This window comes from Erinaceus europaeus, chromosome 8 (genome assembly GCF_950295315.1).
Source record: "Erinaceus europaeus chromosome 8, mEriEur2.1, whole genome shotgun sequence".
NCBI lineage: Eukaryota > Metazoa > Chordata > Mammalia > Eulipotyphla > Erinaceidae > Erinaceus > Erinaceus europaeus.
The window spans coordinates 47,022,546-47,035,165 of NC_080169.1; the positions used below are offsets into that span (position 1 = coordinate 47,022,546).

Consider the following 12,620-nt stretch of genomic DNA (forward strand, 5'->3'; position numbering starts at 1 on the left):
AATAAAGTGAGTCAAGTTTGCTACCTAACCAAGCATTTTGTGAACATTGCATGTTGTGAACATTGATCTAAGACTCTGTTGCTGGTGCTGCTATTGCAGCTACTAACATTGTAATGCAGTTGTGTGAGTAAATAAAGCTTTTTTGCTTTCATAAAAAATATATATCCCAGTAACAAAACCTTTGAAGTTGTAACTTTTGAGTTGCATGATACCTGTGTTGCACATGAATTATGAATTAATCTCGGGAGTTGGACTGTAGTGCAGTGGGTTAAGTGCATGTGGTGCAAAACGCAAGGATCCACGTTAAGGATCCTGGTTTGAGCCCCCAGCTCCCCACCTGCAGGGGAGTTGCTTCACAAGTGATGAAGCAGGTTTGCAGGTGTCTTATCTTTCTCTCTCCCCTTCTGTCTTCCTCTCCTCTTTCCATTTCTCTCTGTCCTACCCAGCAACAACATCAGTAACTACAACAATAAAACAATGAGGGCAACAAAAGGGAATAAATAAATAAATATTTTTTAAAAATTAAAAAAGAATTAAAAAAATAATATATCTCAATATTTGAATTTTAAATTTAAAATCACAAAATGATCATTGCTTCTCAAATGAATTGATAAATAAGTAACCCAACTTTTAAATATGATGCATCTCAGGTAGAGAAATAGGGGTCAACTGCTTCACAGGGGTTGTACTTTGACCAATGCATTTTATTTTAAGAGTTTATCTCTGAGCCTCTCAGAAAGAATGGATTCTGAAAGTTTCTCCACTATAATGTTTAGAGTAAATACAGTCATCACTAATAAGCAATGCAAGTTTAGCCTCTACGTTTGGATATATGGTTCCTACAGAAATGTAAGAAAGATTATTTTGTTCAGAATGAGGTGCATTCTGAATGATGCTTGAATTGTTTATGAATGTGAACAAGAGTCCTACTAGCATTTTAATGCATTTTAGAGACACATATTTAAATGCGCCAAAACAGTACTGTGAAAGATGAGTGATATTCCAAGCATGTCTGAAATGAATGTTGTTTAAAAAAGTAAACATTCTGGGTCTAGGTGGTGGTGCACCTGGTTAAACATACAGTACAGTGTGCAAGGACCCGGGTTCAAGCTCCTGGTCCCCACCTACAGGGGGAAGGCTTCATGAGTGGTACAGCAGGGCTGCAGGTGTCTCTTTCCCTCTCTATCTCACCCTCACCTCTCAACTTCTCTCTGCCTCTATCCAATAATAAATAAATAAAAATAAAAATATATATTTTTTTAAAAAGGTAAACATTGTAAGAAGCTCTGTCTTAGTGTTACTCCTTACCTATGTCTCTGCTGTGAATGTGCTCCGGAGAGCAGTGACTGCGTAATAGCCTGCTATTCCACTGTATGAATGCACTGTGACTCACCAAATCAGTCCCCTCTCTCCATATAATTTTTTTTTGGTATTACAAATAGTGATACTATGCTTATAGTTGTATATGCATTTTGTGCTCATTTTATTGCTTCTTTAAGATACATTCCAGACAGAATTCTGTGAGGAATTATAGCTAGATTTCTGTGACATTTTACATTTAACTGCCAAATCAATCAGCAGAAAGCTTGTACAATCACTATCTCACTTTACTGTCTCCTAAAGTTGTCTTAGAGAATAAGGCCAAGATTAACCATAACCAATTTAAGACTGGTCCGATCTTTGCATTTTTGAAATGCACCTAATTATCTACCCACCTGTAATCCATACAGCCATCTTCAACCTATGTCATGGACAAGTTATTCAAAATGCTTTACAATCAAATTGTATTTAACTCAGAAAGTAGAGATCAAAAGTCAGCAAAGAGAATAATAGAAGAAAACTGGCCTTACAATATAGGCAGCCACAAAAGATTCCCAGAGCCATGCTTGGCAAATCCAACTTTTTAATTTCAGCTTCGAAGCAGCACATTATCAGCTTGCTTTTCAGTACAGGGGTCAATTTCTGGTTCTGATTACAGGGCACCAAACGCACTGACAGATGTACTCAAGTGAATTTGATCTCTCATTTTGTAAATGCAAGAGCAGCATGAAAGTTAAATGGGATGGGGGGGGGATTTTACCTTGTAGTCTGCCACTTGGTTTTAATTTCATCTTGTCTTTTTCTTTAGAAGAGAGAGGGTATTGTAATTTGTTTCTCTCCTCTGTAATAAGCATACTCCTTGTTCACAGCTCCTTTATTTTTCTTCAACAGTCCTGTCTCAAGAAGAAAATGAACTAGGAAAATTTCTCCGATCTCAAGGCTTTCAAGATAAAACCAGAGCAGGAAAAATGATGCAAGCAACTGGAAAGGCCCTCTGCTTTTCTTCCCAGCAAAGGTGTGCCATCTTTTTGAGACTCTAAATAAGATGGGATCTATAGAAAATCAAGAACTCCCTCACTTATGAAGGGGCATCTCCCAGGGCTCTTTATATTCAAGATTCTTGCCTGAAACTAAGGCACTACTAAGTTGTTAGTCTGTGCAAAACTGTCTGATTATGATGATGTATATGAATATTTTTCTCCCTATTATAATTGTCTTTCCATATTCTTTTTCTCTATAGTGACCTTTTATAGTCCCATCACTGACTATTGTCCTGGGTTTGTATAATATTTGACTTTCTGTACAGCTCATAGTAATCTGCAAATTTTCTAGTGCACAGTGAAAGCAAGTGGATTGATTCCCTCTGCTGCCTGAGGGTCCATTAGCTTTAAAAAGGTGTTGTTCTAAAAAAGAAAAGAAAAGAAAGCAAAAGAGGAAGAAAGGAAAGAAGGAAGGAAGGAAGGAAGGAAGGAAGGAAGGAAGGAAGGAAGGAAGGCAGGAAGGAAGGAAGGTAGGTGTCATTCTAGATGCTCTAAACGGTTCTACTCAGACCTTGGAAAAGCAGCATTGACAACATCACCTGGGAGCTTGATGAAAATACAGAACCTAGGACCCGCCCCTGAACTGCTGAGCCCAATGGACTTGGGTGCATAATCAATCTGAAAAGCCAAGATGAAGAGAAAAATTATCGTGGATCTGTGACATTTTAGCACTCCGATGATTCTTTTTTTTTTTTTAATCCCTCGTGTAGAATAAGCAGGAAGAATCTATTTGTTTGAGAAAAGTGACACTCTTTCTCTTCTAGTAACTTGCAAATTTTCCCCAAATGCCACTCACTTAGATAGGAGTGTACCTAAATAATACTTAAGTAGCTTCCAAAAATATTCTACTTATAAAAATTATCCTTATGGGGCCAGGCAGTGGAGCACCTAGTTAAACATACACATTACCATGTGCAAGGACCCAAGTTCAAGTCTTTGGTCCCCACTTTCAGGAGGAAGCTTTAAGACTGATGAAGCAGTGCTGTAGCATCCTCTCTCCCTTGCTCTCTCTATCTCTCTTTCACTCCTATCTATCTCCACTTCTCAGTTTCTTTCATTCTCTATCTAATAAGTAGTAAATAAATACAATATAAAAATATTTTTATAATAAATGTTAAGAAAATTTCCTTATTCAACTTGTCCAACATTTTCCCAAGACATTAGCAAGTGACACAAATGTTCCCATAAAATGTCAAGAAAGATAGAGTAGGAAAAAAAAAGGAGACTAATTCTATCAACTTCTTAGTTGGTCCACCTATCTAGGACCATCTATCTAAGTTGTCCTACCTATCTAGATGTCCTGTCTATCAGTGTTTTGGTCCTTATTAATGGCATTTTGGATACAGGTTTTCTTTTTCCTTTTTTTTTTTTTTTTAATTTTCCCTTTTGTTGCCCTTCTTTTTTTTTTTTAATTGTTGTTGTAGTTATTGTTGTTGTTATTTATGTTGTTGTTGTTGGATAGGACAGAGAAAAATGGACAGAGGAGGGGAAGACAGAGAGGGGGAGAGAAAGATAGACACCTGCAGACCTGTTTCACCACCTTTGAAGTGACTCCCCTGCAGGTGGGGAGCCAGGGGCTTGAACCGGGTTGCTTAAGCCAGTTCTTACTCTTTGCGCCACGTGCGCTTAACCCGCTGCGTTACCACCCAGCTCACCTTTTTCTTCTTTTTAAAAGGTTTGTTTTTATAAGAGAATGAGCTAGAGAGATGTGAGGAATGCATATGAGATGCTGGTGATTGAACTTGGAGCCTCAGGCATGCTAGTCTACCCTCTACTGCTGAGCTATCTCCCTGGCCTAGCACTCTTGATTTGGGGGGGGGGGGTAATGACAGTTTAATGTAATAATTTCCTCTAGGTAACTACCCCAGTTTACCAAGAAGTACATGTGTATGCAGACCTTTTGATGATGATGTAATTATTTTCTCTTTATACTCCTTCTAGATAAATTGAGAGACAAACTAAAAGATGTTTTACCATACTAAAAGATGTTTTAGTTACCAAACTAAAAGATGTTTTACCATACTAAATGTATGGTAACAGCATTTTACCATACATTTTAGTTGTTAAAAAAACAACTAAAATGTTACTAATGAGATAACTCACTTTTTGTTTTTTAGATAACCCAGTTTTAAGTCAATGTGTTTTCCCAACTTTACAGGGATAGTTGATTTTTGAAAACCTCTTGTAAGTTCTTATATGTTAGACGTAATTACCACCAATTTCAGTTAGAAAATTTCGTGTACAAACTTGTACGTCAAATTAACACTGATTTATGGGATACAAAGTCAACTTCTTAGACAGTCATTGCAAGAATTAGCATTACTCATCTCATAATTACTTTATAATCTGACTATCCAACTAGACCCTTTAGATTTATACACCAAATTACAACACAAAGAACACACATAGTAACTTAAACTTAGTTAACCTCTAGAACAAGCAAAAGTGTAAGAAATCAACAAAAACAATGCAGAAAATATTTGAAAGCATCACTACTATTAGCTAACAAAGTTTCCTATGTCCATAATTAAATGTTGCTTGTACAACTCTGTAATTTAGGAACCAGCCTCCTGAAAGTTTCATGGCACTCAGCTGCTCAGCAAGTACATGAAATCCAAACCAGTCTTTCTAAACCTGAAGCAAGAGGATTGCATAATGCTCTGTGGATGTTGCATCCTCAACCTTTAATGGGCATAATTTAGGATACACCAAATTATATCTTTAGTTTAAACAGCATTTTACCATACATTTTTGCTATTACATATTGATTATTTAGTAAATTGATCTCTGATCAGATAACCTTCATACCTTTTTATGCCCATTGATACATTTTTAAAAAATATTCAGAACAGCTAGGAGAGATAGCATAATGGTTGTGACTCCAAAGCCCCAGGTTTAAAAGTCTTCTATACCACCATAAACCAGAGCTGAGCAGTGCTCTGGGCTGCTGCTGCTGCTGATATATGATAAAAAAAATTAAATTATCCAAAACATAGTTTTACTTTTTTCTGGCTTATGATAATGCATATATCCAGGTTCCTCTGTCACTACTTGGGTAATTTTTATCTCTTCCTATAGAAGGATAATTCTTTGGAATAGACCTTTAGGTACTTTATTTTTACCATTGGGCAGATTTTTTTATTAGACTTTTAAAAATTTTTTATTTTATTTATAGAAAGGAAACACTGACAAAACCATAGGATAAGAGGGGTACAACTCCACACAATTCCCACCACCAGAACTCCGTATCCCATCACCTCACTTGATAGCTTTCCTATTCTTTAATCCTCTGGGAATATGGACCCAAGGTCATGTGGGCATTGGGCAGACTTTTTTGAGTAGAAATCGTGGACTTGTCTTTCACTGATGTTTCAGTTTATGGTTATTGAGTTTTTCCTTGGCTTAAATTCAGTCCCAAGAGCCAGAAGTGAATTGCTCTTTCCTCTTCCTTTTCTTCCTCCTCCTCCTCCTCCTCCTCCTCTTCCTCCTCCTTCTCCTTCTTTTTTAAACTTCTCCATAGATGGAGAGTTTATCAAGGTTAAATACACCAAGTATATGAGCATGTTTATAAAAATTATACAATTATCATTTATTATTTTACTCACAGGACACATCTTCTCAAGAAAGGGAATTAAATTGCACTCATAGTAGTAAAACTCCAACTATTTGAAAGCAGAGCATTCCTTTGAGATCTTTTGTATGTCAAAATGACATAAAATGAAGAAACATTTACTAGTAATTTATACAAAAAAAAAAAGTCCACATTTCCAGACTGTAAAAATAACCTGCCAGATAATATAAGCTAGCACAGAAAACCCAAAATAATACTCATATATAGAAAAATCAGGAATGAGATGATAACTACACAACCTGCTTAAAACAGTTCCTGGCAGGGTCTGGGTGGTGGTGCCTGGTTGAGCGCATGTGTTACAATGTACAAGGACCCAGGTTCCAGCTGCAGGTCCCCACCTACAGGGGGAAAGCTTTGCAAGTGGTAAAGCAGGGCTACAGGTGTCTCTCTGTCTCTCTCCTTCTCTATCTCCTCCTACACTCTCAATTTCTGGCTGTCTCTTATTCAATAAATAAAGATAATAAAAAATTTTAAAAATTTAAAAATTTTTTTAAAAATAAAGATGCTTCAAAATGAAAAAAAAAACTAAAAAAAAAAAAAGTTCCTGGCAAGCAGTGCATTGGAGATAGTCTCTATACTTCTTGTGTACATTCTCATTCTGTGATTTTATATGAGCCAAGTTATAGGGGGGAAAGCAGGTGATTTTGTATGCCTCTCCTTAGTTTTCAAGATCTTAGCATCTATCCTCACATCTTAACTTCAAAGGGTTCCGTCCAACTTCACAACTAAACTATCAAGAATATGTTATCAGGAACAGATCAACCTGCCAATGCCCATGTTCAATGGGGAAGCAATTACAGAAGCCAGACCTACCTTCTGCACCCCAAAATGACCCTGGGTCCATACTCCCAGAGGGATAAAGAATAGAAAAGCTTTCAAGGGGAGGGGATGGGATACAGAGTTCTGGTGGTGGGAACTGTGTGGAAATATACCCCCTCTTATCCTATGGTCTTGCCAATATTTCCATTAAAAATTACATATATAGAATATGTTATCAGAAGAGAGCTCACCTGGATAGTGCACTTGCTTTGTTAAGTGTGTGACCCTGTTTCTAGCCTGGCCTTCACTTCATTGGAGGTAGATTTTGGTGCTGTAGTATCTTTCCCTGCTGTAGTATCTTTCCCTGTTTCTCTTCTTCTCTCTCAAAAAAGTTGACGCAGTGAAAATAGTAACAATAGCAACAACAACAAAAGCCTTTTTTTTTTTTCAGCCAAATTAGGAAAATTATGATACAAAGGAATAGAGAAAAAATTAGTCTAGAAAATGAATAGTATCCTCAAAGAGATGACTGAAAAATCTTTTTCTCTTAAAAAAAAAAACTTCATTTTTTTAAACCTGCACACAAGCATTTGTTTTCCTGCCTGTAGTCATTGTAGCAGATGCTTATTCAGTATGATGAAATGTTATATTTAAACCAGTGGTTATAAAGCATAAGCTTACAGCATGTCTTTAAACATAACATGCAAATAGGTAGGAAGATGTGAGCAAGTTGTTTTCAGAAAAAGTCTGAATATTTTAAAGCAGTTCTTCATAGATAAGTGGAAAGCTAGAGAGGATAACAGAGGGACCTTTTTCCCTTAAACAGTTTATCATCTGTAATTTTATAGTGGTATACACATGGAAGACATTAGAGATAGCAAATGGAGCCTAGACTAAGAGCTGAGTTTTGCTTTCTTAACACCATTGTCTCTTCTTCTAAATAACTGTGCATTTGAATTGACTCAGTGGTAGAGCACAGTACTTGCATAAGTGAGGTCCCAAGTTCTATCTCCAGCATTTTGTATGCTGGAGTGATGTCCTGATATCTCTCTCTATCTCTTTTTTTTCTTCTTCTTTTTAATACTTATTTATTCCCTTTTTGTTGCCCTTGTTTTTTATTGTTTCAGTTATTGTTGTTGTTATTGATGTCATCATTGTTGGATAGGACAGAGATAAATGGAGAGAGGAGGGGAAGACAGAGAGGGGAAAATAAAGATAGACACCTGCAGACCTGCTTCACCACCTGTGAAGCAACTCCCTTGCAGGTGGGGAGTTGGGGGATTGAACCGGGATCCCTAAGCCAGCTCTTGGGCTTTGCGCCACCTGCATTTAACCCGCTGCACCACCACCCGACTCCCTCTATATCTCTTTCTATTTCTCTACACACACACACACACACACACACACACACACACACACACACACACACACCACAATATTTTAGAATATAAATTCATTAAAATGTAAGCATCTTATTTTTAGTAGCTATGTCACATAATGAATGTGACTGAATTTGAAGAGTATAACAATCTGATGATGTTAATTTTGACTAGGAAAATGAAAGACACTATCATTTTCTCCTCCCCTGCCCCCATACTTGATCCAAAGTTTTATAAGCTACTATCAATTTTTTTTGCTGATATATTATGCTATAGCTAATATTACAATGATTTTTTTTACTCCATTGTATAGTGTACATTTCTTTCTGTTGTAGTACGCCCAAAGCTTTTATTTTTAAAGAATGTACAAGGCACATCACTTACCACAACAAATCATAAGCAAGAATATTTTTCACCCTTCCTGAGTTGTTTAACATGCTTCTGGTTAATTTTTCATTCTCTAACTATTGGAACAATCACTAGATGCCCAGGAAGATGTCAGGAAGACCATAACCATACACTCCTATCTCTCCGTAGAAGGTCAGTCTTTAAAGAAGCAGAAGGCAGGCAGTGATCAAGAATAGAAATGAGAAATGGCCCTATGTTGGCCTTCCTTCATTTCCATTAACACAGGATCCATCCCAACTTCAAACAAGTATTCTTTGCTCAGGCATGGAATTGCCTTCAACAATAATGATAGAAATACTTCCTAAACAAAAACACCTCTCTAAAGAGATTTATGTACACCTATATTCATAGCAAAACAGTTCATCCTAGCCCAAACTTAAAAGAAATCCAAATGTTCAAGGACAGATGAGTGGTTAAGAAAGTTGTAGTTTGTATACACAAGGGAATACTACTTATCTGTTAAAAATGATGGAGTTGGGCCAGGTGGTGGCACACCTGGATAAGTGCACACATTACAGTGCACGATGACCAGGGTTCAAACCCCTGGTCCGTGTCTGCAGGGGGAAAGCTTCACAAGTGGTGAAGCAGGTATCTATTTTTTTTTAATTTTTTTAATTTTTTATTTTTTATTTAAGAAAGGATTAATTAACAAAACCATAAGGTAGGAGGGTACAACTCCACACAATTCCCACCACCCAATCTCCATAACCCACCCCCTCCCCTGATAGCTTTCCCATTCTCTATCCCTCTGGGAGCATGGACCCAGGGTCATTGAGGGTTGCAGAAGGTAGAAGGTCTGGCTTCTGTAATTGCTTCCCCACTGAACATGGGCGTTAACTGGTCGGTCCATACTCCCAGTCTGCCTCTCTCTTTCCCTAGTAGGGTGTGTCTCTGGGGAAGCTGAGCTCCAGGACACATTGGTGGGGTCTTCAATCCAGGGAAGCCTGGCCAGCATCCTGGTGGCATCTGGAACCTGGTGATTGAAAAGAGAGTTAACATACGAAGCCAAACAAATTGTTGAGCAATCATGGACCCAAAGCTTCGAATAGTGGAGAGGAAGTGTTAGGGAGGTACTCACTGCAAACTCTAGTGTACTTCTGCTTTCAGGTATATATACTTTGCAGTAGTTTATGGATACATGTGAACATAAGCTCTCTCTCACAGAAACTGGTGTATATCTAGGTTTTGGGACTTTGTTAGAAAGTGAACCACCTGAGATGAAATTAGAGTGTACTATAAAAGGAAAGGTCTCACCCGAGTAATGAAGCTGAAGGATTGTCATTCCACACGTGAAGTCTCTGGACACAGTCTGAGGTGAAGCATGTTGAGGTGGCAATCGTTGCGTTGGTTAGGTTGTGATCGATGGATGCAATATTGTTTGGTATGGATTGGGAGAGGCATACAGGAAAGTGGGCCCTATCCAAGGGTTCCAGGACTGGGGGAAGCAGGGGCTCTACAGTGGAGATGTGAGGTTCCTGCTGTTTTAGGGTTCAAAAAGACAATCGATAGTTAATTTTATCATCACATTGTTTGGTAATTGGGTTAACTTTGAAAAGTCCTTTTGTTATGGTTTGCTGTACAGTATCCAGTATCTTGTATATAGCTGTGCTATTGGATGCTTCTAATCTACTTGGTCTAGGCTTTTGAGATAGTCCGCATATCAAATACACAGGCTATATATTTAAAAGATTCAGTTTGTGTTTTGAAAAACTTTGAGACATACAACTGATTTTCCCCCTCATATTAATTAACTAGTGATTTATATGTCTACATTTTGCTAGGAGTGTACATAAACACCATTCCCACCACCAAAAGACTGTGACCCATTCCTCTCACCCACTCCCACCCCCCACTGTCCCAGGAAGCTGCATGTCTACCCCTCACCACAGGGTTTTTACTTTGGTGCCCTACTTAAAATTTGGTGAGGTCCTGCTTTTAGTTTCCCTTTCAGATCTTCTTAGTTAACTTCTGCTGATGAGTGGGATCATCCCATACTCATCTTTATCTTTCTGACTTAGCTCACTTAACATAATTCCTTCTAGCACTGTCCAAGATGGGTCAGAGAAGGTGGGTTCATTGTTTTTGATAGCTGCATAGTATTCCATTGTGTATATATACCACAGCTTTCTCAGCCACTCATCTGTTGTTGGGCACCTGGGTTGCTTCCAGGTTTTAGCTATTATGAATTGTGCTGCTATGAACATAGGAGTACACACCTCTTTTTGGTTGGGTGTTATGGAGTCCTTGGGGTATGATCAAGGTATCTCATTTGCCTCTTCTTGGGTGGAACTTGAAGAACCATGTTGAGATCAGCCAAAATGAGAAGGATGAATACCAGATTATTTCACTTGGTGGTGTGTGTGGGGGGAGGCTAGGAAACAAAAACAAAAACAGAAAATAAAATTAAGCTTGGACTGTGTGAGATATATGGCACAACAGCAAAGGTTCTAGAGTAGAAGAGGAAGAATAGGGATGGATAGAGCTTGGAAGTCCTGGTGCATAATGGTGGAAAAGGACATAAGTTGAGGGTGAGAGTGTTTTACAGATACCTATCAAAGGGAGATGAGAAATTATACCCATGTGTTAATAGTCACACTATAAACTATTAACCCATCAATAAAATGATAAAAAAAGATACTTCTCAATGGGATAAGTTACCTAAGTGATCATGTTGGTGACCATCTTGATGAGCTTCACGGATGTCATATATTTGTCAATTTTAACTCCTTGAATATTTCTGCAATATAGTGTATATTCCAGGCACTATGATATGAGTTGATGAGTTTAATACTATTAAAATAGCAATAGACATTTTAATATAGTGTATATTCCAGGCACTATGTTATAAGTTGATGAGTTTAATACTATTAAGATAGCAATAGACATTCCAGTCTGCTTAGTTTTATGATTGTGGCTTTATCCTCTTGTCCAGGTTAGCCTTGCGAAATCCTTTGTGTCGTTTTCACCAAGAAGTGGAGACTTTTCGCCACAGAGCCATTTCTGACACTTGGTTGACAGTAAATCGCATGGAGCAGTGCCGAACTGAGTACAGAGGGGCATTATTATGGATGAAGGATGTGTCACAGGAGCTTGATCCAGACCTCTACAAGCAAATGGAGAAGTTCAGGAAGGTAAGAGGTTTTGAGAGTTATGAAAAAGGGTACTTGCTGGAAGGTAATGAGGTGTGATCTGAATTCCTCTGGTGAAGAAGACATAACTCGAAAGTGCTGAGGATGCAGTGAATCATTGCTGGTGTCTTTCTAAGTGACAGAGTACCAATTAATGTGATATACAATTCTCTAAGGCTAAGATAGAAGAGGCAGCTAGAAATTGCTGAGATTTAGTAACTTGTTCTAATTGAAGTCACATTTTCATGCAATGTGCATTTTTGTAAGGTTGTCACTGTTAAATGCTTTTTCATACATAACTGAAAAATCACAGTTGGATCAAATGAAACTAGCTGAGAACAGACGATTGTGGAAAAGTTTTAATTGCTGATGAATATTAAAATTAGTGTAATAATAATGTCCCTTTTGTTTGGTCAATTGTTTAGAAAATGGGAGGGTTTAATTGTATGATTCAATTATGTAGTGTTGACTCCAGTTGCAACAAGCTGCTTCAGAAACTTTTTTGAGGAAAATAGGATATAACTTTGCTCTAAATTTCCCTGACACACTAAGAAACAAAGAGAAACACTTTCCCTTTTTTTTTTTTAAATTATCTTCTGTCAGTTTAGCTATTTGAAGGTTGTTTTTGTTTCTCATAAAAGAATACATTCCATCACTAGGTGGCAGTCATACACTATGCAGTTATGAAAATGCAGTGAGATTTTTTTTTTGTTATTATAATCTTGGTAGTTCTTTGTTTGGGCTGCTTGGATATATTTCAGGGTGTGGAAGGAAAAAAAGCAAGCAAATGTTAGTTTTGACATAATATTGTGTCAACTTGCCTTACTCATTTCAAATCATGCATTTGTAATTAGTGATAGTGCTTAACATCTCTGAGACTTTTAAGTTTATCTTAGTTGAGATGTAAATGAGAAGACCCACTAGGGACATGTGGGATGGGTGTGGTTATATGGTA

The 12,620-nt window shown here is 37.6% G+C and overlaps 1 protein-coding gene across 8 annotated transcripts in view; it reads left to right on the forward strand.

Annotated features, from left to right (window-relative positions):
- ICA1 (islet cell autoantigen 1) overlaps positions 1-12,620 on the forward strand; it is a 181,102-nt gene that overhangs the window by 43,044 nt on the left and 125,438 nt on the right. For all 8 annotated transcript variants that reach the window (XM_060196175.1, XM_060196177.1, XM_016192587.2 and 5 more), the window contains 2 exons: positions 2,212-2,335; positions 11,470-11,668. In XM_060196175.1, coding sequence (XP_060052158.1) covers positions 2,212-2,335; positions 11,470-11,668 — 323 coding nt within the window. The remainder of the gene's footprint in view (positions 1-2,211; positions 2,336-11,469; positions 11,669-12,620) is intronic.